Source organism: Mugil cephalus, chromosome 19, assembly GCF_022458985.1.
Source record: "Mugil cephalus isolate CIBA_MC_2020 chromosome 19, CIBA_Mcephalus_1.1, whole genome shotgun sequence".
In the NCBI taxonomy this organism is placed as follows: Eukaryota; Metazoa; Chordata; class Actinopteri; order Mugiliformes; family Mugilidae; genus Mugil; species Mugil cephalus.
In genome coordinates, this window is record NC_061788.1 from 9,755,937 (window position 1) to 9,782,895 (window position 26,959).

General features: G+C 42.1%; 2 protein-coding genes across 2 annotated transcripts in view; one reads left to right on the top strand and one right to left on the bottom strand.

Annotated features, from left to right (window-relative positions):
• LOC124996430 (astrotactin-2-like) overlaps positions 1-26,959 on the top strand; it is a 259,132-nt gene that overhangs the window by 181,364 nt on the left and 50,809 nt on the right. Inside the window, exons 14-16 of the mRNA XM_047569442.1 lie at positions 16,708-16,832; positions 17,932-18,036; positions 18,983-19,162. Coding sequence (XP_047425398.1) covers positions 16,708-16,832; positions 17,932-18,036; positions 18,983-19,162 — 410 coding nt within the window. The remainder of the gene's footprint in view (positions 1-16,707; positions 16,833-17,931; positions 18,037-18,982; positions 19,163-26,959) is intronic.
• trim32 (tripartite motif containing 32) lies at positions 20,549-26,948 on the bottom strand. The gene is made up of 2 exons (XM_047569443.1): positions 26,800-26,948; positions 20,549-25,416 (listed from the first exon to the last, which is right to left on the bottom strand). The coding sequence occupies exon 2, from the start codon at positions 25,401-25,403 to the stop codon at positions 23,355-23,357; it is 2,049 nt and encodes a 682-aa protein (XP_047425399.1). The 5' UTR covers positions 25,404-25,416; positions 26,800-26,948; the 3' UTR covers positions 20,549-23,354.

Sequence of the window (26,959 nt, forward strand, 5' to 3'; positions counted from 1 at the left end):
GGTGTGGGGTCTGGTCGAGGTGGGTGGCACATGGCTAAGTAGGATTCACACAAGAGTCCCAGCAAAAGACTGAATTGTCACAAGATGTTATTTAATTCTCCTGACAGTGGCTTTAATGTTATGGCTGATCAGTGTATATGTCCCACTGTGGGATTAAAACAAGGCGTTATCATACTTATCCTATCGTAATAATAGTGCATACCATATATCCCTGCTTATATTAAATTAATTCGGTTGTAATTACATTCAGTTACTAAATGCCTCGCTGGAGTTGCTCTTACATATATACACACATTATACTGCATATTGTTCTAATCTGTCTGGCTGAGATCTGAGACGGTGCATTTGCTAAATCATTATAATGAGTGTAATTTAAAGTGCTATTTTCATGCATTAAATTCAGACTGCTTATGCTACATAACATGTAAAAAAAAAAAAAAATGTTGTGTAATACTTTCTGCGGTTCCGTTTGCAGTTTAATAGAGCTGAGATAAGCCCTCGTGATGCCCTCAGCGTTATCTGTGCTTTCAACTGGATTCCGTACGCTTTTGGACATAAAGCTTGCGTCACAAACTGGGGTTATGGCATTTACAAGACGTGGGTGTTAACAAGGCTGGGGCGGCCATTTGGAAAGATTCTATTGTATATTGGTGTAGGGTTTTGCATTTCGTGGGAGCGTGACCTATACTGAGATCCCATTAATTACTACCACCTTAATTATGTATCCGGAAAAGCAACATGTTAAAGCATGTGAGCAGAATTGGATGTATTGCCAGGAGGTGGCTGGATCTTAGCCAAGTGTAAATGCAATTTGAGCGCAAAATCTATCTAATGCTAGCTTATGGAAAACAATTATGGGCAACCCTTTCCTTGTAAAAGAGGAAGTAAGTCGTGAAGCGGCATCTAAAAATGGCTTTGTAACACCACAATGTTAATGCAATGACCTTTGATCAATTTTTATTGACTACGTGTACTACTACATGGAGATGAACATATCAGATGTAAATACTTCAGTTTTATCAACTCTCATGCATCTATATTAACAATCCTTTAAGTTCCTTTATCATATTGTTTTCATTATTTTGGTCCACATTAGCATGCACAATGCATTTACTTTAACATTTATGTCTAACTCATTCTTTTGCTGTGTATTTACATCATCCTTTTTGATGTCTCTACAATCTTCACAAGAGAAATAAGTCTTGACTCCCTTAAACGTTAATAGTAATGTCTTAAAAGGAACGCAGGCGGATTACTGTCAAAATGTTTCACATTAATATGTAAAATTGTGTCATTACATATGAGTTACTAAACTTTTTTCTCATGTTGCAGCAGCTGACTTCGTGGAAAGTTTGTCTGTCGCTCACACACCGGCGTGACAGCAGAGTCAGGGTAGGGAAAAAAAAGGCTCTTAAAGCCTCGGTGATTCCTCCATCTTTGAGACTGAGCTCGTTTTTTTTTTTTTTTTTTTTTTTTTCCGTAAAGCGCTCAAACATTTATGTGGGTTTGTGTTTACCTTTGTGTGGGTATGTGTTTGCCTTTGTGAGCCGGTGCCCATACACATGGGAACGCGATCATTCCTGAGGCACTCACTCTCTGCTTGGTAACCCACATGGCGAGGCGCGACCTAATAGACCCTGGCCTAATATCAGTTAATGTCAGAGCGGCTTATAGCTGACTACCTGCAGTTTGAGAAAGGGGTGGGGGGTGGGGGGCGGAGGGGGGAGATAAGTGTTGAGAGAGAAAACGAACGGGAAAATAAATGAAAAGTGAAAAATCGAAATTAAAAAAAGCAAAGCTGAGCAGATGTTGGGTGAGTGAGACATTAGGAGAAGAATGAGAGAAATGCAAAGGTAGTAGCAGTGCAGCAAATTAGGCTTCTAGGTCTGGGCTGTGAGGAAATCATCAGACATCATGCTGAGATATAGTTAATCATGTGGGAGAGTAGAAGGGAGCACAGTGGTTATATGCAGACTTCCAGACTTCACACCAAAAGTCACATTGCATGTTGATTTAACATGAAAGTGTCAATCTTTCCTTTGTCTTGTTGTGTCTGGGGACCCGTGGGTTGAGAAGAGGGGCCTCTGTGGATCAAACTTCGAGGGTGGTGGTGGTGGTGCCTGGTCTCGTCTAGATGGGTGCTACGTGTCTAAGCAACATCAACACGTTTGCCAGGTCCAAACAGTTCCCAACAGAACATTGACTTATCACAAGGTGGTCAATGATATTCACTTCTCCCGTCAGTGGTCATAATGTTATGCCTGGCCGTGTGCATTTAGGACAAAGCCACCAGATCCAAACAGTGGGAAAAGTCAATATGTTTTCTTTGAGTTACCATGTTATGAAAGCATATCAAAGTAGAAAGTAGACCATTCGCTCCAGTGAGTTCTTTGCTAATCAAGTTAGCTAGAAAACCAGTGTTAACTGATAACTAACGTAAGCTGTATACAAACGTACAGTTCTAGGTCAGATCAGCACTTTGTTGTTACCTAGCTTCAAACTTTCATTTGAATATGGCCAAATAACTAAAGCCATAACAACTTGAAGTAATTTGCCGCACAAAGAGGCAGCTCTTTGTTATTTCCCTTTCTATTTTATGAAGGCTTTCAGATGTCCTTGAGTACATTCTGCCTCATTCCATTCCACACATCTGAAAAAAAAAAGAGTTGCTTCGCGTTCAACAAATACCCTTTTTCAAATAGAGTCTACCGTGTTTCTTTAAGAAGACATGTAAATCTAGATGACCCATTTAGGAAGGTGCATCGCAAAATTGCACGATGTATATGATGAGGCAAAAAGTGTGGGTTCGGTGCAGCTTCACACCCAGCTGCAATGCTCCCCATTGTGCGCAGAGGTGTTCTCTCAAGTGTTTTGCTAGCGAGTGTTTCAGTGTGCGTTTTCCCACAGCGTTTTCTATAGTGCCTCTCCTCTCCGCGGAGAGAGGGGAGTCGGAAAACGTTCCGGCTCGTGGGCTTGACCCTGCCGTGGGTTGTTGGATGTGTACGCGACGATGCATTAAACATGCTGGAGGTCGCCCGTGTTAACTTCATTTTCAGTCATTGTCGCTTACAGTAATTCAGTTGTTTGGAGATAAAGGGAAAAGAGGAAGGGAATCGTTCGGTTTCATCAGTCCACAAATCACGTTTTATCCAACCCACACTTTGAATAACATGTATATTCAATGTAAACGGTACAACGGATTGCGTTTGGTCATAGCTGTAACTTAGCTACAGATGTAACCACTTTGTTTGAGAAATGTACATGTACATGAATGCATTACCATATATAACTTATCAGCTAACTTTATATAGACCTCCATGAATTTGTTTATTTTTGATTCTCTGGTTCCACTGTGCAGCAGGATTTTCTTTTGCTAGGGAAGTTAATTACGGTATGCTGCCTTAAATCAGACATAGATGAGACCCCCCGCTCAAAGTCAGCTGGAATACACTTAGGTATGTGTGTTGGTGTTGATTACAGTAATGAATCCTTGGACTGACTTCAAATTAGAAAGTGATATCTTCAGGGAAGAGGAGTAGGAAAAGAAACAGTACATTATCGTGCAGGCATAGAAAGCCACGAATCAAGAGGCAGAGGTCTTGTTCAGCTGAAAGGCTAATTCATCATTAAAATAAAAGTGTATTTTTTCCTCCGCTGATTAAGTAGCCTCTTCGTTTGTCCACTTAAAATTAATACACTGAAAATTTGACAGCACACTCAATTTACCCTCAGCGTGATTTTGTAAACTAGAGCCTCTCCAAAACCTTAACCTTGAGAGGTTATGCATTTCTGTTTCACATAAATTAGGCCTTGGCTGCGGCCAGAAACGAGAGCGATGATTTGGTGTGTTTAATTAGCTTAGCTGGGGTTCCTGTTGGGCGGGTGCGCTAGGCTGATAAAATCGTGTGCAGCAGTTGGGGAATCAATAGTAAACCGGAGGGTGAAAAATGAGAATGTGTGGCGTGAAGCGGCGGACCCTCGGCCTCAGAGTGTGAGACGGAGTTGCCTCGGAGGGCGTAGCTAACAATGGCAACGCTCCAAAAATGGTTCAGCTGCCTCGCACTTTCGGCGAAGGGAAACTGCATGGAGTAATTTGTGGGCCAGGGCTAAATCTGGAATTAGTGGTTGGATGTTTTTAGTATTGATTAATGAACTACCTCCGCAGCAGCAAGCTGCAGGGTGGTGGCGCTTGTGTTTTTTTTGTATCCCCTCCGGACGACTCTCCGTCTTAACTCTTCCCCTTCCGCATCCTTCTCTCCCCAGCGCCGTGCCCCGGCCTTCCCCCGGAGATTGTTTCCTTGTGCTGCAAGTTTACGAGCCGTAAATTATTCATAAATATCAATTCATGAATCGCCATTTCCCGGCTTCATTCAGCTAGGGCTGTATGAAAGTTTGCCACATTGAGAGCTCTCCCACTCACGCTCGGTCCTGCAAGGCCGCACTGTGAAGCGGCTAATTACCGCTCCTGCAACGTGATTTCTAGAGCCCGCCTTTCAAAACGCGGTGCCGCGCTCCGGTTATATGTCGCACCGGCCGACGGAATACCAGATAACATAATAACATTCAGTCACGCCTGCGTGTCAGTGGTGTTAATTTGTAATTACACTGTACAGTACAAGAACACAAAGGCTGTCTTGCTGCCTGCGACCATCGCTGCTGATGAAATGCAAGATGATAGCACTGAGGAAAAGTCTCCATTAAAACGTCCTTTTGTGTATTTTTTACATGTCGGGATTGCACAAAATGCAACAGTTCTATGGTGTATCTTTGCATGAACAATGGGTGCCGACAGCTTGCATGCAAAGATATACACTTACCCCAATCCAGCATAACATTATGACCACCTTTCTACTAGCGTGCCTCCGTAATATCTGTGACTCATCAGAGAATGGACATGGGGAGGATCATCCCACAGATACTTGATCAATTTGGAATCTAGAGTATTTGGAGGTTGGGTCAGCACTGTATCCTGTTTCTTATTCTTTTTGAGTTGTCCCTAAACCGTTTTTCTCACGTGTGCCTGCGTCTGGCTGCAATTTCCCCATTGCGGGACAAATTTTGCTTTTCCATTCATCCTGCCAGGTGTCGTTGCTGTGTCTAAGTAACACGCTTCTCCTGACGGTGGTTTTAATGTTGTGGCTAATTGGTGTACTTCTGTCTTTTGTCAGAGCTAGATTGTGTCTTTATGCCCGTTTTATTGAGCACAGACTCCCTGTTGTGAGTGTTTCAGCCCACATATTCTGTTGTCTTTATCAATAGAACGGCGCATAAAGACATTTTGTTGTGTCTTTTGATTGTCAAAATTGCCCCGTTATAAACTGCCTTTTCTCTGTTGGGTTAAGTAAAAATGTATGGCGTTGTCTTCTAATCAAAAAGCTCTGGAGTGCTGCTCTCCTTTCGGCGTGATGACATGAGAGTCTGTCAGGAACGGGAGTTTTAACCGCCAGTTAGGCATCCTTGTGAAACCACGGCGTCTGTGTTTGAGCGAATCAGAGGGAAAATGGCGGGGTGGGGGTGGGGGTGGGATTGGAGACGGAGGGAGATAGACAGAGGAAGACGGATTGGGTAGACGCACACGTACACACAGAGAAGTTTGTAGCAAGCGAGCGAGAGCAAGAGCAACTAAAAAAAAAAAACAGAAAAGCCAGGTCTCTAATCAGTTCCTGGGCTAGCTGGCCTGCGTGCCCCCTCACTCCGCATTACCAAGCTTCATCTCTATGGTAATGCTCCTGGCCACCAGAGTTCATTTCCACAATTTCCTAAGGCAGGCCAACAGAGATATCAAGGAACAAAAAAAAAAAAAAACTCCATGCACACTCACATTGTATTTCAATTGTATGCACAACTCAGGGGAATGAAAGTGAGGTTGAGTGCGAGTGTGTGTGTGTGTTTTTGTGTGTGTGTGGGTGAGAGCGATGAAGGTGGAGAAAGAGAGCGACGAAAACAATGAAATATGTAACACTGTACAACAGCGAGAAACACACTTTTCTTACTCATCAGGTCCCTGCGGGTTGTTACCAGGCTTATTTGTATTTAAAAAAAACAAAAAAAAACAGTAACGATCTCATATATGCAAAGTGCACTCTCCATTAGAGGTTGTTTCTTTCTTTCACAGCATCAACTACCACGCTTAATCAATATTGACCATGACAAGTCACCAGATCTCCTCCTCTCAGTGGAATCATTCATCAACCAAGCTCTGGCTGCAGCTGTAATCAGAGATTGCAACACAACTCTCAAGGCAAACATCTCTGATTGTTTTATTACACTACGAATTAGCCCCCCCTCCCCCCCTCCCGCCTTTTTTTTTTTTTTTTTTTTTTTTTTTTTTTTGCGGTCCTGCCCTTTAATAACGCTTTAATTCGTCATCCGGGGCCTATGCCCTGGGTGACACCGGGTGCTTTATCTCCATTATGACTCATCTGAGGCAGGCCCCCACTCGCGCAGAGCGTTTATTCAAATAACAGATATTACAGCCGTTATTGGACCGGCTACACGGACAACTCTCGTAAATCTTGGAATCGCCGCGCGGTGCGACGAATTGGTGGACGGCCGTCAAGGGCAAGCGTAGCACCTCTTTCACAGCGGTGGGAGCGGAGCCACGGGGATTGATGGATATTGGGGGAGGACACATTAAATGCTCAGTTCAGATCTTAAATGATGTGGTGCTAATTTAGCAATGAATCTAAACATCCCTTTTTTTCCAGCTTATTTTGGGAAGGTTTCAACCAACAACACTGTGAATTGCATTAGAGCGATATTTAAATATGGATGTCTTCCCTGGATACAACTAGAGGAAATATATATATATTTGCGATACTAAAAGCAGTCTTGACTTTATGCCATATCATTGCCATACATTGTAAATCATAGGTCTTCAACAGAGGGTCTGTGACCCCTAGAGGGTCTGCGGAGGTACTGCAGGGGGGTTCGCAAAATCTTTGGTTGATTAGACAATTTTATATATTTTTTTTGTAATTTTCCCGCACAAATTTAAAGAGAGCCTATTCAGTCCCTAGGTAAAATCATACGTAGATATGTAAGTACGTTTATCTCAGGTGTGTTTATGTTTGAAATAATATGTTTAATAGAATAATAATAATAATAATAATAATAATAATAATAACTAGGCTGAGTTTAATATATTTAACACAAATAGTAGGTAGGCGGCCCCTACTAATCTCTGCATCAGTTTGGGGGTCCGTGATGTTGAAGACCCCTGTTTGTGGTTGAGGCAACTGTTCTAAACAACTTTTTTTTTCTTTTGTCTCCTCTGCCTTTTGTTGCGCGCTTCTCCTTCAAACGCTGGGTAATTATCCCATTTAGGAACGAGTCCAAACAGCATGGCAGCCATAGAAATTACAAGCACGCTGCGTCGTGCTGGATGTCGAGCGTTCTGTTGGCTCCTTTCGGGCCCGTTTTGTGCACGTGGAAGGAGGAGAAGACTGGGAGGAGACCACTGACGAATTTGCGCCGCGAGCGTAAACGGCATCATCCGCTCGCAGCAGCATCATGATATATTTCATAACCCATCAAATCCCTCTGCGGATTTGTTTTTTTGTTTTCTTCTTCTTCTTCTTCTTCTTCTTCTTCTTCTTCTTCATATCTTGAGATTTGGACTGCCTTTCTTGTAATTTTTCGTTTCATTTTGTAAAGGAAAAGGGGAGGGGGCTTTGCCGATATGCCACTGTGCTGGTAGAGGCTGTGCAAGCGCGCGTTCCACTTTATAAGTTGTTTTCCTCTACCTCCAGTAAATGTCAAAAAAAAGAGAAACAAGATCTGGTGGAGCACAGGCTGCTCCAACAAGGTGCTTTTTGACAATAAAAGACTGCTCAAAAGTGTTGCTTTTGTTCAATCAGAAAGAAATTCTCTATGTCTGGAAAAGGTATTTTCCTTCGCTGGTCATCTGCGTCCAGCGCCGTTCCACTTTAAAGTTCCTCTCCCCCGTAATGTCAAACAGATGAAACCAAGTCGGTGGATGAACAGGCTGCTTACCAAACAAGGCTTTGCCAATAAAAGACTCTCAAAATGTGTTTGTTCATCAAGAAATTCTCTATCAAGTATTTTCCTCCCTTGTCCGCATCCCCTGTCCAGCTCAACCCCTTCTGCACTGACTGGCACCCAGAGCTCACAGCAATGAAGCGTGGTGCTACAAGCAACCTGCGCCTCACCTCAGATTCCTCCAGTCCTCCCCCTGGTAACTACCATCACTGGCCCCGTGCCGTCCACCCGTCCAGTCGGACTCTTCTTCCTTTCCCATTATCCCAGTGGAGAAGTAATCTCTCCACCTCAGTCAGGACTGCCATCCCCTCCTATCAGCGCGTTTAGGAAACGCTCTGCTCTGAACTCCAGCTCTGTGCCCGACCGACCCCTTCAGATCCTGCGCCTTTCTGTCAAACAAACACAGACGTACAAATCTCTCTATTTTTGTTGACTCTGTGAATCTGTAATTTAATTGCTTATTGACTTGAATGTAATTGCAGAGGGAGCCTGCGTTATACCTTCTCCCACATTTTAAAAGTCTCAAGCAGTCTCCACATAAAGTGCCGCCACATAAACACACATAAATACTGATGTTCATGGACTTCGACCAGAAGCCTTTCCCTTAGACGCAGAGACAGAGCAGCCTCTAGTGGTGAAGTTTATGATTAGGTGTTCTCCCTTTTCTGCAATACAGTTAGTTATTTATTGATTATTACGGCTCAGACTGTTTGATCCCCCACTCCTCCCTCCACACACACACACACACTGCGATAACCTCTCTACTCCAGATTTATTCTGTAAGAGGTTATTAAAGTGTGGCAGGATACAGTTTAGTGCAGGATCATTTGACAGGGCTCTGTAAACAGAGCTTGACTATTAAAACATAATAGACTGAAATTAAAATTTGGAAGGGGAGATTTATTTGGCCTTTACCTCCAGCATTGTTGGTTTACAACTGCTGTAATGAAGTTTTAATGAATGCAGTTGGTTAAACCCTCACTATTCTGGCCAAACTCATCATATAGGAATGGCTCATCATCTTGCCCCTTTTGGGGTTAACAAGACCAGGCTCCTATTTTTTAATTAGGAAGAGGTCATAATGGCAACTTTGCTGGTCGCCAGACAAAAAGTAAATAAAAGAATGAATAAAGATCATTTTAAATAATGCATATACAGAATATACTCTCAAAACTGAATAAAATTTCCTTCATAGTGTGTCAGTGACCCAAAATAAGGTTTTAAAAATCTTCAAATTCCACAGATTAACCAGATTGATTTATGGCTCAGTCCAGAGTGATATGACCCATCTGGTCGATCCCACTAGAGTGCTAAAAAACTAACTATACTTAACCTTCAACATCCATCTACAGCTGAACCTGCCAACACATTGTTGAAACTGCAGTGAACCTTGTGTCAGTGGAATAACACTGGGTGAAAACGTTTCATCATCCAGGTCATGATCTGCGGTTTGAATTTTCTTTGAGATGTTTCACCACAAAGTTGAGTGGTTTCTTCAGTTCTAAATGTTTGCTGGAGAGTTTACATGTGTGTTTGGAACATCTTCGGGCGGTGCCCACCTGAAGCTCACATGACGAAGGTCTGTCAGTGGCCCAGTACCCTCTACGACATGATACGACATGATGTTTGATTCTTCTTTCTAGATTAGTGGTTCTCAGTACAACCCAAGTTGATAATGGGAGCGAAACCTTTTATGGAGAGATGTTTAGCTGATGTTTCAGCCACATCCTCTGTTTAGAGATGTGGTTTTCAGCAAGTGTCTTCTCTGACCAGGGTCGCACCGTTAGGACAAGCAAACCTAGCAATTGTCCATGAAAAAATTGAGAAGGGGACCCCAGATGGCTACTTTCAGGCATATTTACAATGACAACCATAAACCCCCCTGAAACCTATTATAGTACAACATGCAGTGCCACCTCCTCTACTACCTCCCATAAGGACCCTCTTCAACCCTTCCATCTTCCCTACTGGCAGATCTCTCAAGTTTGGACTGCCTTTGTTCAGTGAGTTTGGTTTAGGCACCACTTATTATAAATGTTGATTCACAACAATTTGATTGGCTTTAGTTTCCAAACACATGGTAGCACATGTACACCTTTGTCTTGTCCCAGCCAGAAGCTAGGGATTATCACTCCTTCTGGCTTGGGTGTTTTTAGCCAGTAAAAAGTCTCTGCCATTAATTTAGATCTGTACAAAGTACTTGGCCGAATGGTCAAATGTCTTCAAAAAACCTGAAAAAGTCAAACTTAAAGTTTACTTGTCACTTGTATTTTTTTGGAGGGCTTTTTATGTGTTATAAGTAGTTCCATACCTCTCCATTGAAATTACCGTCCACACCGAGTGCTGAAAATGCCCATGCAAGGGTTGCTTTGTTCTTCAGTTTTGCCCTAAAAAAGGTTGTAAGTGGTCAATTACCTGCTGAGCCAGAACAGAGACTCTGATAATCACCTTTGTAAGCTCGGCACCAAGGATTTGTTTGTATATTCAATCCTCATTTCCTCTGAGAATTAGGGAGTCTTTGTTAGTGCTTGCATCAGTCCACAAAAGCAGTTCCTAAATTAGTGGAAAAGAGCATCCTGCACGGTAAACAGCTTGCCAGAACAGTTACGTTTCCTCGTTGTTAGAGGAGCTGTTCAAAGCCAGGTTTAGTCATCTCTAGAACTTACAGTGTGGGGGGAAAAAAAGTATTATTCATAATCTGTTTATGAATGAGTCAGGATTTACGAATGCCTGCATGTGTCACTTTAAACCTTGTTGGCCAACACTGAGGTTTCAGCTTTCCCAATCATTTAGTCAAAAGCTTGAGATGTTTTTTTTGACTAGTGACTTTAACTAAATGAAGCCACTACTGAAGAGCACCATTAACTTATATTGCTGTTGGGATGACTCTGGAGATAATTAACTGTTATGGAATGCCATTGTTTAAGAAGTATTGAATATTGTTTAATGTGTCGGATAAGCGTAGCGATGTGGTGATGAGGTTTCTACATGGACGTTCGCTCTAAGCGACACCAGGGCCAATTACCTCCAGTATTGTTTAGATAAGCACTACTCAATATCACTTACACAGTCACAAACTCAGATAAATGCTCAAACATGCACGGACACTCTCGCTCTCATATAAGGGGATCGGTCCTAGACTAGGATAGATGCATAAACATGGTTGGAAATTGACTTGTGTCCATCAATAATGCCTGTTTTTAAGGAGGAGTAAGCAAACGCACGCTGGAGAGTGATTAAAGACAGGAGGACTAGAGGATGCAGGGACCAAACTAGGAAGGTTAGGACTTGGCTGAGCAAACGGTAAACGCAGTTTCACTCCGTCTAGGTGGACACCTGGCTGTGAAATATATATAGAAATAGTCTTGACAATCTTTGCACGTGAGTGCTGGGCTTCAGCGTACTTTAGTAATGATGTATCTACACCATGTTTGAATTGGAATAGCACACACAGAGACCAGGAAGAAACACAGAGTAGCTTTCATATATATGCATGAACTAATTTTAAACATTGGTATTCATCCCAGCAGACACAATTTTATTCCACGCGGGACGTCAGAGGCTTGTGTTTTGGAGATTCTCATTCAAATGGGAAGAGTTTTTCTCTTGTTCACTCCGGTGGGGTAGTAGGTCCGTTTGGCCAGGAGGGATCCCAGTGTCCACTGTCCTTAATGAACACACATGGGTACTGAATGATACATGAGTAAACACACACTTCCCCGGCAAGTCCAGAGCCATGTGTGTGGTCTGGTAGGAGTGATAAGGCTGCGTGTGTGAAGCGAGTTTGGTAAAATAATGAGTTGTGTATGCGGTCAGAGTTTGGACTGAACCAGGAAGAGGTCTTTATCTGGAACAACTAGATGTGGATGTAGCTTGAAAGAGCAAAAAGAGATCACAGGAATAAAGTCAGGCGGGAGAACGGAGCCGAAAAAATAATGCTGCAAAATGTACCAGCCAGCATCTACAAACATATTTTGAAAATATGTTTCAGAGGAAACTTTGCAAACCAGAAAAATATGTCACCTCATACCAGAAGTGTAATTAATAATATGAATTAATAATGCCTGCATTCCTTTTATGTCCATGGCAGTTGCGGGGTTTTGGTATTGTGCGTGCTGATTTACTGTCAGCACTCACTGTGAAACTTAATGGAACTGAGCTATCACCTGTGTAATTAATCACATCTGTGCTTTCCAGACTTGTTAGACTGCTGTGGACGAAAGGTCCATTAACTGAATTATTGGGAATAGTCGGAATAGGAGTCAACATGTTATTTTCACTGAAGAGCAGTCAAAGTGTTCGCCACATTAAAAGCAGTTTTGCTTTTTTTTAATGATGCACATTAGTTCAGATACGTTAAATTGTGTAACTTATATGCAAACCTAAATAAAAGAAAACAGTATTTTGTGTCTTTTTAAAAAAAAAAAAAGAAAATCTACTATGGGCCTTTAATCAGGTCAGAAGATTTTCCGAACTTGCAAATTGAGATTTTAATCTGAATTAATGATTGTATATATTGTTTTCACATCAACTTTATTTAACTCCTACTTCCAAGTAGGCCAAGACATGTGACAGCCATTGACTGTATAAGAAGATCACCCAAAAGATTACCTGATGATCTGTTTTGAAGCTCAATGAGGGCAGCTCTGGCCTTGTGGGTGGTTGCTGAATTCGCCCTAACTCCCGGCTGATTCAAAATTGAACAAAGAGTTGGAGTATGAGGTTACTTCAAAGAGCAAACAGCCAGTAGCATCAGACCTGTCATCCAGAGTGAGCACTGTCTAAATTATGATTAACTTTAAGTTATGATGTAATTTAAATGGGTGTGTTAAATGAAAATGTGTCCCTTTACGGTCATGAATATAAAAACTCAATACAGAAGCCGAAACGGTAACCAGGTTTATGTTAATCTTATATGTAAAGGATTTTTAACCATAGACTGTATATAAATATGGACAAAGCATCGCCACTTCCTGCCGTTGGCCAAACTGATGCTAATTTCACAGGGATTTTGGTGGCACCATCTTGTGAGTTTGGAGCATGCAGATTACGGTCCGAGAGTGGATCCACGCGTTATCTATATGCGTCCTGCCTTGCTCTTTCGCTTTTTTGTTTCATTAATGCTACACTCTGCCATAACTCAGCCAACTACATAGAAATGCTGGATTATAACTGTGCTTAATGATTTATTTTTCCCTACTCTCACGGACCTGCTTTACGGAGCGATGGCATGGCAATCGGTAGTCATTATGAGGTTACATCTTGTTTCTATAGCTTCAAATAAATAACTAAAACAGAAAAACTGACACTTGAATATGTATTAGCATTATACCAGGGTGTTCCCACTTTGAGTCACTCCGCTACCTGTTAGCGTGGTCTGCGCTAACAGGTAGCGGAGAGTTATGTGGGCAGGTCTCAATGTCCAGGCTGTGGTACATCTTTATTTACAGTCTATGACTTTAACATGGCAATCTGTGGAGGATTAACTTGTTATTGGAGCCACCCTCAAGTGGCCATTCAAGGAACTGCAGCACCAAAACTGATGTCAGCTGAGCTCAAATACAAAAGAGGAAGCTTCTGAAACCAAAGCAACTAAATTTATTTTATTATTTTGAACTTTCTTTTTTATGTTGAGTAAAAATGTTCTTAAAAAAAAAACCTTCGTAAAAACTGTGCAGGTAAAACACAATGCTACATGCATGATTAATCAAACAAGTTTAATACGGTGTACAGGGAAAAAAAAACAGTCGGCGAGAGAAATTCACGGTCGCTGCTGGTCCTCTAACATTTTGACTTGAGAATTAACCATGTCGCTATCCCATTTCACTTTCAGTAATATCTGTGAATCAACATGCACATTAGCATGTCCGCTCTCCTGGAGCCATAACTGATTTTGACACCTCTATCATAAAGTCAAAATAAATATCTCCCCTTACAAAGTTCTGTCGTCATGTTTACAGCTCATTAAGCCTAACTTTAATTAAGTAAGTAAATCTTGTCAGTTTATAAAAGGTCAGTTTTCACTCTAAGGTAAGATATGTTAACCGTGGTGATGGTTAAATGAGTGGAACCATTTGTGTTAGATGGAGGTGATATTTCTTGAAAGACAAGCAACCGCCTCATCTTGTTAGCCCCACTGGTTTGTTTGGGTTGTAGTGTTACAGATAAATGTCTCTGCCAGTAATGAGCTGTCAGCAGAATAAATGCTTCCGCCTCCCGCCACGTACACGTACTGTACACGCACGCACACACACATTCGGACACACCCAATCAATGAACTGCAGTCTCACCAAAACCCAGTAAACAGAAATCTTCAGCTTTGACATTCTGTCCCACTGCTTAACCTCTGCAGAGAGGGATGGATGCCAGAATCTACGCGTGTAGGTTGTAGATGTGTTCCTTTTGTTTTCCACTCAAGCCTAGAAGACGTAGAAGGAAAGGGGCATTTAACACTGTTATATTCACTCTGATGCTGAGGAGTCCCGCGGCATTACTCTCGACACGCTCCCCATGCTTCAAATTGAGTTTTTTTGTTTTTAAGAGGTAAAGACAGTCATGATGAATATATACAAAAAGCGAAGACGTTTAGAAATACAAACTTTCCACCAGTCCCATTAGGGTCCCTTATAACTGAAGAAGCTACTCGAATGAGTGCAAAGCGTCTTCTCAAAACTGATGTGCAGATCGATACTGAAATATCGATTCTTCCGATACCAGGTCTTCATACTCTAAACTCAAAATATCGATACTTTGCACGTTTTCATTTTATGGTAGTTCTTAGTGGTTAAACAATAATTTATTTGAATGGTGTTATGTTTTACATATTCCCTTTTTTAGTGTTTGAAATAGCATTTTTTTCCCACATATTTTGTTTGGTTTTTATGTTGTATTAGCTTGGCTATAGTAAATGGGGCCACTGCCTCAATATATGTTTCCGAGTTAAAAATAAATGAATTACTTTTATGTTGTATTCTTTATGGTTTGAAATACACTACTTTTTTTAGGTTTACCAGATACAGTAGGGTTTATTTACACAAAGTATGGGATCGGTATCGCCGATACCAGCCTGGATTTTACCCAGTATCATATGAGAAAGAAAATCAGTGGTATCGAACCTCACTACTACAAGTCTAGTTATCTTAAAAGAATGTAAAGGATATGAGAAGCTCTTGTGATGTATGTCTTTCAACCCTGTAATATATCTGAGCAACATGGCTTAGAACACGGACACAAGGACAGTCCGCAACTAGGCTTAAAACTCCACACAGCTACATATCGCCCTGGTCCACGCGCCTCTGAAGGTGCTCCGAGCCGCAGCGTGAAGCTGGCTGATTTAGTTTAGCAATCAATATGTTTTCTGTGAGCATAAGCCATGGTAATCTTTTTACAGCACCTCTCCTCCCCCACCTCTCCTCTCAACCTCTGCCCTTGCCCTTGAATCCATCCCCCTATATAACACTGAGGCTGTCTAACAGGCTTTGTGGTTTTCAAAAAAAAAAAAAAAAAAGCATAGGGAGAGACGGGATGAAACGGGATGAAAAATAGATATCAAGATTCTACCGCTACCCTCACCCCTTTCAGTCTCAACGGCCTCCGCGTTGAGACTCTGTCCCATAAATGTGGATTATGTGAAATTGGTTGCTCCTGCTCGCCAGGCTCTCCAAACGCAGCAAGACAACCCATCTTCTTGACGGGAAATGAACTGCGTCTCGTTCACTTCAACCAGGACGGTCTATCTACTGAACAAAAAAAAAAAAAAAAAAATGGAGCAACATATCTCTCCGCTTGTTGGCCTGCTTCTATTTATTTTGCAAGCAATTTGTTCAGTGAGATGCATTGTGGAGGTGGAAATAGATTGAAAAATGGGAAAAGATTTGGAAAACGTGTCTAGAGGTAACGCGCTGTCCAACACATCAGCCCCGTGAGCGTGCGTGGATGTTGTCTCTCTCTCTCTCTTTCTCTATAGAGCACAGTATGTGGGTCTTCTATCCTTCCCTCCCATAATTCACCATTTGGTTCATGTACTTATCGTCTCCCGCAGGAAGAAAGAAAGTGATTCCAATGGGTCTGTCCTTATCTTTGCCTGCAGTTCTCTTTTCAGCCCTCAAGGCTGAAACTGGGGGACACAACACTGTTTTTTTTCTCCCCCCTTCCCTTTTTAATTTATTAGGCCGCCGAGCATCAAACACACGCATATCAGCCTTGTACCCATTGCTAATGTTGTCCGTGCGGCCAAAGAGAAACTCTTTATTTCCGTCATGAAGGAAACAGATTACAGTGATTAAAATAAATGAAACATGGTGTGCTCGTCGAGTTTAAAGTATTATTATTGTTCCACAAATCCACTGAGGTCGTGCACGTTTAATGTGACCTGAAGCAGAGGAGACTGGAAGAAAAGAAAAAGAAAAAAAAAACACCACTTAAAGCTGTATCGGAGAATCAGAAGTTGCATGAAAAACCGTGAAACCTCCAAATCCCTGTCTCTGAATGATGCAGGAGGCCGGCACAGCTGGACGGGGCAGTGGAACATGACAGGATTGCAGAAAGTGATTGTGAACGTCTGTGGGGTTGTTTTCACAGAGTTAAGAATTTTTAGTGGCTCCCTTGACTGTAAAGCACAGCCTTTAGATTCCCTCAGGATACTGCAGGTGGAGGTGTTTGATATTCTGCTCTCTTTGTTTCGTTTTTTCTCTCGTTCCTTCTTAGGGACAACAACTTCATTAAGGACTTTCCCCAGCTGGCCGATGGCCTCATGGTCATCCCCTTACCGGTGGAGGAGCAGTGTCGGGGGGTCTTGTCGGAGCCCCTGCCCAACTTGCAGCTTCTCACAGGTGAGATTGTTAGAAGAATGTGTCTTTTCTTTCTTTTTTTTCTTGTGACGTGCCTTTTAAGATCCATTTGATTCATTGTGCTCTTCATTGGCTATGAATCAATCCTAAGATGCGGCCCTTTAGGTCGCTAAAGGAAAAAAAAAAAAACAGCACTTGTGTTCATATTTAACAAATTACATCTGCGGAAAGCTCCAGCAATTACTACACTTGAGCGTAAAGAGCGATAGGAAAAATGATAAATTTGAAATGTCAGTTTTTTTTTGTGTTTTTGCAGGTGCATTGTCCTTGATTAGCCTTGTGTGCCTTCGCACCGCTGAATCGCATGCGCCATCTCAAGACGCAGCCCCGTCTCAAAGCCCTGCATACAACCCGCACTTAAACCTCACAAAAGCGGACCTTCAGTTTTATCCTGTTATCCTTTTTTTCTCCTTTAATTTAACTTTTCCTTCTCATCCTGCGGGGGCAGAGTCAGTAAGACATTTGGCTTGAAACCTGTTCCTCCACCTCTGCCACCTAATCCCTCCATTAGCTAAATTGGCATTTGGTCCACAGTGACCCCCCTGAGATATTTCAACCCAGGTTCTGCTTTTACCACAATTGGAACTCCAATACGCATACACAGAAGCTAAATTAGCCTCCTTTTTTTTTTGCTGCGTGTGAATGTCTCGGGTGTAAAAACGCTTTCCAGGGGCACGAGGATCAAGGTTCTTGTAGGCTGGTTTATTTATTTATTACCCTCCCATCCACTACCACTTGCTCTTCGCTTTTGTGGCTTTAGTTTTAAACTGGTGTGAAAGTTTGGTAATTGAATTGCAGAGAAAGGCCAGATTGCTCCCACTTCGTAATGCCAGCAATCCAATTGGAGTTCAGGCTGCACTATATATCACCATTGATCCGGGAGCAGCTGGGATGCGGGCTGCGGTAAAAGACGTTAAGGCAATAAGGGATAACAACGGACGCGCAATAAAGTGTACAAAATGAAATGATGGATTTTATTTATCCTTTCATTTATTTGGGATTTCGGCTTCTCTTTATGACTCTGTCTCTTTGTTTTTGCCATCCATTTTCTTTCTTTCTTTCTTAATTCTTTCTTTCACAGGCGATGCCCAGTTCAGTGAGGCAGTGGGCTACCCCATGGTTCAGCAGTGGAGAGTACGCAGCAATCTTTACAAAGTCAAGCTCAGCTCCATTACCTTGTCTACAGGTCAGTGTCTAAAATGGATCAATACCAAAGAGATATGTCTTGCTTCTAACTTCCTTTACTATCCCCTACAGTTTTAATGCATACGCTGCGTATTGTTACCTTAGACTGTACAAATATGGACAACACGTCACCACTTCCTTGCTTTGGCCAAGCTGATGCTGTTTTCTCGAGTATACTGGTGACGCCGTCTTATGACTTTGGATTCAAGAGTAGAGCCGATATATCCATGACATGCCCACACATGCCAAAGTGCAAAAGACTGCAGTTCATTGAGTGGCCACTTGAGGCTGTCTCCAAAAGGGAGCAAATCCCTTCTCACTCATTCGTTTATTTATTTTTTTAAAATTTTTTTATGAAGGTCTAAAATTCTGCATAATTATGAGCGTTCCTGCTTTGAGTTACCAGCCGTGGCCTGAGTCTCAGTGTCCGACACAACCCTCCCATATTTGGAGTATCCGAGTGTGGGCGGAGTAAAACTCATCCAACATGGTGACAGAGGGCTCTGCTCACTTCAGGCTTCATTTTCTAGGTTCAGAATCATCGTCACGATGGGTTTGTCCAAAAGATTGATAAACCTTAAATTCATTAACTCAACTTTTTGTGTACTATTGTTTTAATTTGACCCAAGTCCTATCCACTAACATGGAGTGGGTGGAGCTTATGATCTATACTCCAGCCAGTCACCAGGAGGAGCTCTACTTGCTTTGGCTTCACTTTTGAGAAGCTGTTCTACCGCCCATTTTTATACAGTCTATGATAGTATTACCGTCTCTGCTATCGCCTAAACATCTGTCTGTATATTTAAGTGTGTCCACTCTGTATACATCTCAATATTGATATTATTCGCACAAAAGGATTTTTTTACACCACAAGCCTGAGTTTAATACACATTATTCTCACACTCCACTACCCAAAAAATTACTTTTCTCCCATCTTGACCCGGAAGGCTTTTCCAAGGTGCTCAAGACGCTGTCGGCGGAGAGCACACGCGATGAGCTGCTGGCTTTTCTCCAGCAGTTTGGCAGCCATTACGTGTCTGAGGCCCTGTACGGCTCTGAGCTCAGCTGTAGCATCTACTTCCCCAGCAAGAAGGCCCAGCAGCAGCTCTGGCTGCAGTACCAGAAAGGTGAGCAAACTGACGAAAACAGAAACACACTAAACTGTACAGGGCTGAGAATGGAGATCCTCAGATTAGTTTATGGGAGCTTTTTCTGAGAGCTCTTTCTGATAAACAGCAGTTGAGAAATTTGACAAGTGTGTATTAAAGGTAAATGAAAACAGTGGCGCCATCAGGTGCATGTACCAAAAGTACACAGTGAACAGATTCAGGTTTACTATTACTACTAGATTTTCTATTCTTTAACAGGAAGGGACTACACTTTGTCCAAATAAAAACAAAACTGGGTGAGAGACTCTTTTATTTCACACTCTGGTTAGAAGGCATTATCATATTTGATATTTGGTCCGTCCACCATTCAGTGCAGTTGAGAGTTGAAAATTCTCGTTCACCTTGTAAAAAAAAAAAAAAAAAAAGAAGACAAGACTTTGGTTCAAGGAGATCTAAGACAGAAACTTCCACGGCCCTCTGACAAATGTGTTTTCAGTGCCAGCGTGCTGAGTGGTCTTGACTTAAACCCAGCCCTGGAAGAAGTACCCAAGATGTTTTACTTAATTAAAAGTACCAGTATCAGAGTGTAAAAACAGTAAAAAGCAGTATCCTCTAAATGTAATTGATTTTACAAAGATAATAAATACTTATTGCCCAAAATGGTTTCAAAATGCTATAAAGTGTCACGTAATACTGCAGCCCAAACTATATGAATGTGTCACAATTTGTTTGGTGATGCGAGTTCTCTGCATATTTATTTATTATCGTATCAGTAAAATTATCTCATCAAATGTTTGACTTAAATGAATTGAGGCACAATGCTTTGCCTAACATGACACATACTAGAGAGCACTACACTAAGTATATATGTACTATACAGTACATTTACTTTATGTATGTTGTACAACTTTTAGCTACTTGTACTTGTTATCCCACATTTTTTAAGGTCAGATTACACAAGAAAAGAAGTATTAACTACAGCTAAAAAATTGCAATAGTCACAAGGTAATGAATCTGTAATGTAAAATGAATAAGTAGTTTCATTTTTGATACTTCAGGTACTCTGTTTACATGTTTCACCTTTGAGAAGAATAACTTTTATTCTTATATTACCATATATACTACTTTTAAAGAGCTGTGTACAGTTTAAGCCAATGACTCTAATGACATCCATTACAGCTGATAATGGCTGTGTGATGACACCATTTTCATTAGTGTTATTATTTTCATCCTCGTCATCCACCACTACCTCTAGCAATCTAACCAGATATTTGTAAATTTATAACCAACCATTTAGGGTGACAGAATGTTTTTCTTTTACTTTAATGGCAATACAAGAAGAAAAAAAAGAGAAATGTATATGCATGTACATATGCTATGAAGAAACACCGCTACAGATACTTGTTTTGTTTCATAGATGTTTATTGCACTCAGATTATCAACAATACAAACATGGGTTTGACTACACAGAGATGTCAGCAATGTGTTCAACACATTGTAAAATTCAAAAGCTTTCAAAAGACAGTACGTGAAGGACACTGGAGATTTGGTTTGTGGACATATAATGCATATGTAATAGAACAAAACCAGTAGCATACTGTAAATGAATAACTCTATGCAAGGAAATTTGCCTTTTGCTCAAAGGAAATACAATAAAAGATATTCAGATGACGTGAAGACACTCTGATGTTCACCACACGGACACAAGGACACTTGATTTTTGTAGCATTTTAGGCTTTTTTCTGTCACCGAAAGAGTCTTGAATATTATCTACTACTAGTGATGACTTAAAGTAAGTGTAGCACAAAAAAAAATAAAAATCTGTTTCGATGGCAGGGATGGCATGCAACCGAGACTGTCTGTCTTGAATCTAAAGGCATTGCGTGCCCAACAACAAAACAAATACGTCACATGGATCATAAAAGTACGAGGGTAGGACTGTGACGGACTTGACCTAATACTTAAATTCTGTTCTATTTGTTTTCCTTATCGCTTATCTAGACGTTTTAAAAACACTTATTGTTTATGATACAGTTTGACTCTTGGATATGTGTGTTGCTTTGTAACAGGGCTCCATGTGCAGAGTTAAGGTCAGCTTTGTGAAATCAATTCTTTTTAAGGCTGAAAACAAGTCAGTTTGCGAAATGCTCCAATGAGCAAATCTGGGCTGGAAGATACTCATTTAATATTTATGACTTTTATGGACATTGAATATATTACATAGAGTATTGTTACAGGGATTTCAATGATTAACTTGACTCCCCATATTTAGGCCACTAAATATTTTGATTAAAGGTGTCTTTAATTATTATTTTACCTGAAAGTATTGTCTTTGTTATGCCTCATTTGGGCTGAAAAACGTAATAAATTTACATGATAGAAAAAAAACAAACAACGCTGATAGTGAACAGATTTATGTGAATTAACTTTATGCACCAATTAGCAAAACACTGTATCCGGCTGCTGTTTTTGTTGCCACATCTACCAACACTTGCAAGTTGCAGGTTGTCAGGTGTCAGACACAGAACCAGCTCAGTGTAACACAGCCAGGTTCGGAGTGTGAAGCTGGAGGTTTCAGTCATCATTATCCTAGCTGTGCTATTCTGAACACTGCTGCCATCTGCAATCCCTACAAAGACCGCGTAACCAGAAGGCATTCGTGCAGGATTTTGTCTGGAATAAATGTCAGGTTTAAGTAAAAGTTGGCAGACATTATTCAAGTTACAGACATCTGCTGCATCCTTATGCTTGATGTGATCTGGGTGCTGAATTTATTCTGTGCCAGAAGAGCAGTTGAAAGCCATTTATAGATGGTTGTATAATCTAGCGTTGAGAATAGAAAGAGCGGAGCGCTTTTTACTTTTTTAAGAGCCTCCGAGCTACAAAGGTCCATCCGGGTCCTTAGAAAGTTTCTGCTCTATTCATAAGGGACACATTTCTGTCTGAGTAGCAGGGCTAAAACTAGGAGTATCTTCTCAGTACTAATGTCGGTGCTGCGGGTTAACAGAATAAAGAGGTTTAAAATTGATGTGAACTCTATGATTTGCGCTGAGGAGCTTGAATATAATCTGGAGCAGATGACATGAATTTAATCTTACTGGTGCCTTACAGTGGCGCCGCGTCTCAGAGAACGTTAAATTAAAATAAATGAAAATATAGTATGTGAATCAGATGGTGGATTTTAGTGACCTTTGCTCAGAGAACTGTAAACTTGTATTTTGGCTGATGTATACAGGCTTGCTGGGCAGTTTTAATAAATACAAGAAACAAAATACATTAATGTAGTAACTTAGCTAACCTTTAATAAAGATAAATAGATTTATTTAATAGACTGTTGCCTTATTTTCCGTCATACACCAACATAAATATTTTTCCTGACAACATGAATAAAAAATAGAAATCCACAGAATTCCAGGAAATGGCCATAATCATTATTGTTCTATATTCTCTCCATATCATGTTGTGATTTCCATTTAAACCCGCTCTCTGTAACTCAATATTTTATATTTAATGCTCCCTGAATGTTACTGAATGCTATGCAATGAATGCTGGTACTTGGTTACTGTTTCGCCTTTAGCTAACTGCACAGTAATCTGTAAAGCTGCCAGCTGCATTCAGCAACATCAATATTAGTCTGTGCTACGAAAACCAAACACTAAGAAACAGTGACGTGTCGATAATAAAGTGCTTCACAGGCCGAAAGCCTCGGTAATGCTTTATTTCATATGTAAATAACATCTTCATTTTCAGCTCATTTTCCTCCCCCTGTTCTTTTTTTTTCCTCTGGTGCAAAGCTGAGCCAAATTGGTGAAAGCCATGCACCACCCATAGTTAGGCTTAATGGTGGATACTGCAGCCAGTAACGGAGGAAGGAAAGTCGTCTGTACTTTACGCCTCAGCAGCTTTGACATCCGTGGCTTCTTTTGCCTAGCCAGTCAGTGCCTTTGATCTAAAAATGTTGCAAGGTCTGTTTCGCCGTTTTGATCCATTAAAATCATGAGGTTAAATTTGAGTTATTAAATTAAAATCCAGTTGGCCTTAAACTGTACTGACCGTAACATTCATTTAATAACCCAGTGAAAGCTAAAGTGAGAATTGTCTGCTTTGAGTGCAGCAAACTAAAGTGACATATAACGGGACTCCTTCTCTTTCTACACTTCCATAAAGACGCATAACACACCCAAGCAAAACCTCTCAATGCACTGTCCCTCTAGGAAGTAGAGGAATGCCTCCTCTGGATGTATGTGTAGACTTTAACACAATGGTCCGAGCAATCCAGCACCAACAGTTGTCCTTTCTGGGTGGTGGCCACTCCCACGGGGCAGGTCAGCCCCTCCTGTATCAGGACATTGAATCCACCTTCTTTGGGAAACTGGAGGATTTCCTTCCTGCCACTGTCTGTGACCAGCAAATCCCCATTTGCATCCACACACATGCCAGTGATACAGCGGAAGTCCTCTGACTCTGAGAAGAAGTGGCTGAGCTGTTTGCCAAGCTGCCCATCGGCACCCACTGAACCAATAGAGAAGCCCCCCTCCAGGTGGGGCTCGTTGTGGCGTTTCTCAAAGTTTAGGGCGAGGCCCTGGGTGAAGTAGACCGTTCCGGCTGCGTCACAGGTCACAAACTTTGGCCGGACAGCGGAGCACAATCGGCTGTAACTGACTACGCCTACGTTGCGGTCCACAGCTAGACACCACAGCTTGCCACCTTCCACGTCTGACACCACAAACTGGCCTGACGGCATGGCAGTAATGCCCCACGGCTTAATCAGCTGGTTCTTGTGGCAAGCCACACAGTGCCCGTCCATGGTGTAGACTTTAACCGAGTTGTCGTAGTTGTCAGTGACGCCAATCAACCCTTGAGGTGTCACCGCAATGGATAAGGGGACGAGGTTAGGCAGGTCAGCCCCCAGGAAGCTCAAGACAAAGTTGTCAATGCTACTGGAATTGCGCCTGATTTCACGCTGGAAACCTTTGCGGTTAAATATCTGGATACGATAGTTGCCGCGATCAGCCACCAGCACCTCACCTTGTGGTGTTACACAGATGCTGACTGGCAGATTGAACATGCCAGCCAGACTTCCCTTAGAGCCCATCTTCTTTACAAACTGGCACATTGGGGGACCTGAACTTGCCCTAGCTGGCCCAGGTGATCCTCCTCCTGCATCCATGGACTTTGACTTAAAGCTGCTTGGTGACCCACATACTGCCTCCTCCACAGCTGCAACCATGTCAATATCCCTGTAAAGATCCACTGGAGCCCCCATTGCACCCCCCGTAGCCCCAGCTGCGCCATCTATAACACCTTCAAGTGCCATTTCTAGCCTACTCTCCTCATCATCTGTGTTGACAGTGTAAGTGTTTGTGGTCATCTGGCCCACTTCTAAAGATTTAGAGTTTTCTGTTCTGACAAGTTCAGGCTCTTGCAGCTGAAACATTGTGGGTAAACTACTCCTCAGATCCAGATCCTCATCATCACTGCCTCCACCATCATCTTTTAGCAAGGCGATATCGCTCTGCCTCACCCGCATTGTCAGATAATCACAACGTGACACCACTTTTACCTCTGCAATATTAAGAAGGTATGTCTGATCCTCCAGGACCTGTGCATTGAGCTTTTCCACTTCTGCCATGGAAGACGCGAACGTCCTTCTAGATCTGCTGAGCTCCTCCTGAAGACGGAGCTCAGCCGTAGTGTATTCCTGCTGAACCGCGCGGTACTTTAGCCTCAAGGACCTGGAAATGTTTTCGATTGCTGTCTTTTTCTTCTGAATTTCCCCCATTACGTCACGGAGGGCAGCCAGCTTACCACCCAGTTCTTTACGACGCTGTTCGGCAGCCACCCTTATCGGCTGGACTGAGTGGCCTTGATGCAGGTGGCCCTCCTCTTTGCATGGCTCGCAGAGAACTGTGACACAGTCATGGCAGTACTGCCGTGGCAGGCGGTTGCAGCAGGACCTGCACAAGAGGGCTGCCGCCGCAGCGCTGCAGGACATGGCGCAGTCTAGTATCTTCAGGACCGTGAGGTTATCAGCCAGCTGGGAGATGCTGCTCATACGAGAGACCTTGCTACAGAAGGGGCAGCGGACGCCATTGATGGTATTGGCCAACAGCTTCTCAAGACACTGGCGGCACACTGTGTGACCACACTGCAGGAGTTTGGGTCTCATCTGCTCCTGGTTGTAGGTTTCTAGGCAGATGGGGCATTCCAGGACCTCCCTCATCAAGTCTGGGTCCAGTGGGGAAGATGCAGCCGCCATGATGGATCCCTTCCTTGAAAGAGAGATGGGGGAAAAAAAGTGAATAATATTTCACCATTCCGTGTGAAATCTTTGTGTCGCACAACCGACGTGAGCAAAAGACAATGCCTCACAGCTGAGTGTTGGGTGCAGCAGAGCAGTGACTGAACATGGCTGTGCAAAGTAGAAATGGAGTAACGTGGTGTCTGGTACTGTGATGATCAATCAACCAATCAAATTTTATTTATATAGCACCTTTCAAAACAATTCAGTGCCATTCAGAGTGCTTTACCTTCTTAAGGAATAGAACATTTAGACTAATGCACGCTGTATCATAGAGAAAAGGACTGGCTCAAATAATCAAAGATCAATATCAGAAAAAAAATACGGATATTAATATTGAAATATAACAATAACAATGATAGAACCATAGTAAAATATGCAAGCATTAAAACAGAATTAAATAAAATGAACGACAAAAATATAGAATAAAATATACAAAATAACTATCAAATAACTTTTAGCCTACATTTAAAGATGTCAATGTTTCTAATTCCTCTCAGATGCTCTTCCACAGTTTTGAAAGCAGCATTGCCAAATGTTTTTTTTTATATATATATACTCTGTGGAACAATTAAAAGAGAGGAGCCAGGGGATATGAGAGGCTTTCTGGTCCATGGAGCGCTTTAAAAACTAATAAAAGAACTTTAAAATTAATTCGTTAACTAACAGGCAGCCAGTGTAAGGTTTTTAATATAAGTGTAATGTGTGCTCTCATTCTTGTCTGAATTCGTGCTGCAGATGTTTGAATCAGCTGCAGCTTGATACAGTCCTAAACATCGCCACTAATCTAACATTAGTGGACCAGTGTGCAGTTTATCTGCGGCGCAAAGGATATTGGGTACTAGGACAGCAAGCTAGTTCTTGCTACCTCTCACTGTGCAGCTCACCTAAACAGAGAAGACTAATAAGGTGATCGGTTTAAAGGGCAGCAATTCTTGTAAGTCTAAGGGGCGTGAAAGTTCAATTCAATTAAATTTTAATTGAATGTATTCATCACAGCACAACCACGAGTCACAGGTGACGACAGACGCTAATTATGATAATGGTTAGCATGTGTTGATGTGTCAACGGACGCACGGTGGTGCTAGGCGATGCTAAAGACAAGCAACACGGTAAGCCACCTCGTTAGGTTAAAGCACAACGCCTCGTTTTTGCTTTAAAGTGTGTTGACATTGCAGCCTCGACTTAGAAACTACTCAATGAGAGGCCTCCCCCCAAGACAACAGTGCCCTTAACGACAGACAGACACACAACGCGACTGTTATTCACTGTGACGGGGCGGATTTTGAAGAACGTGCATTCAAAAATTGCGCAGCTTCAAGGCAATGGTTCACGTTTTGCGCCGTAGCGTTACCTTTTCTTCAGTGTCTGCCGGTGGAAAGTGCAGATGTTTCGCTGGGCGTGCTGCTGTCTGTCTGCAACTGCAGCTGCTACTGAAAGACTGCAGTGTTGACGACTTCACGTACGTGTCACGCAGTACGCACGGCGGCCGAGCCTGGCGTTTGTTTTGGTTG

Bases quoted from the DNA above. Each gene is read 5' to 3' on its own strand.
- trim32 (XM_047569443.1), bottom strand. From the start codon at position 25,403: ATGGCGGCTGCATCTTCCCCACTGGACCCAGACTTGATGAGGGAGGTC.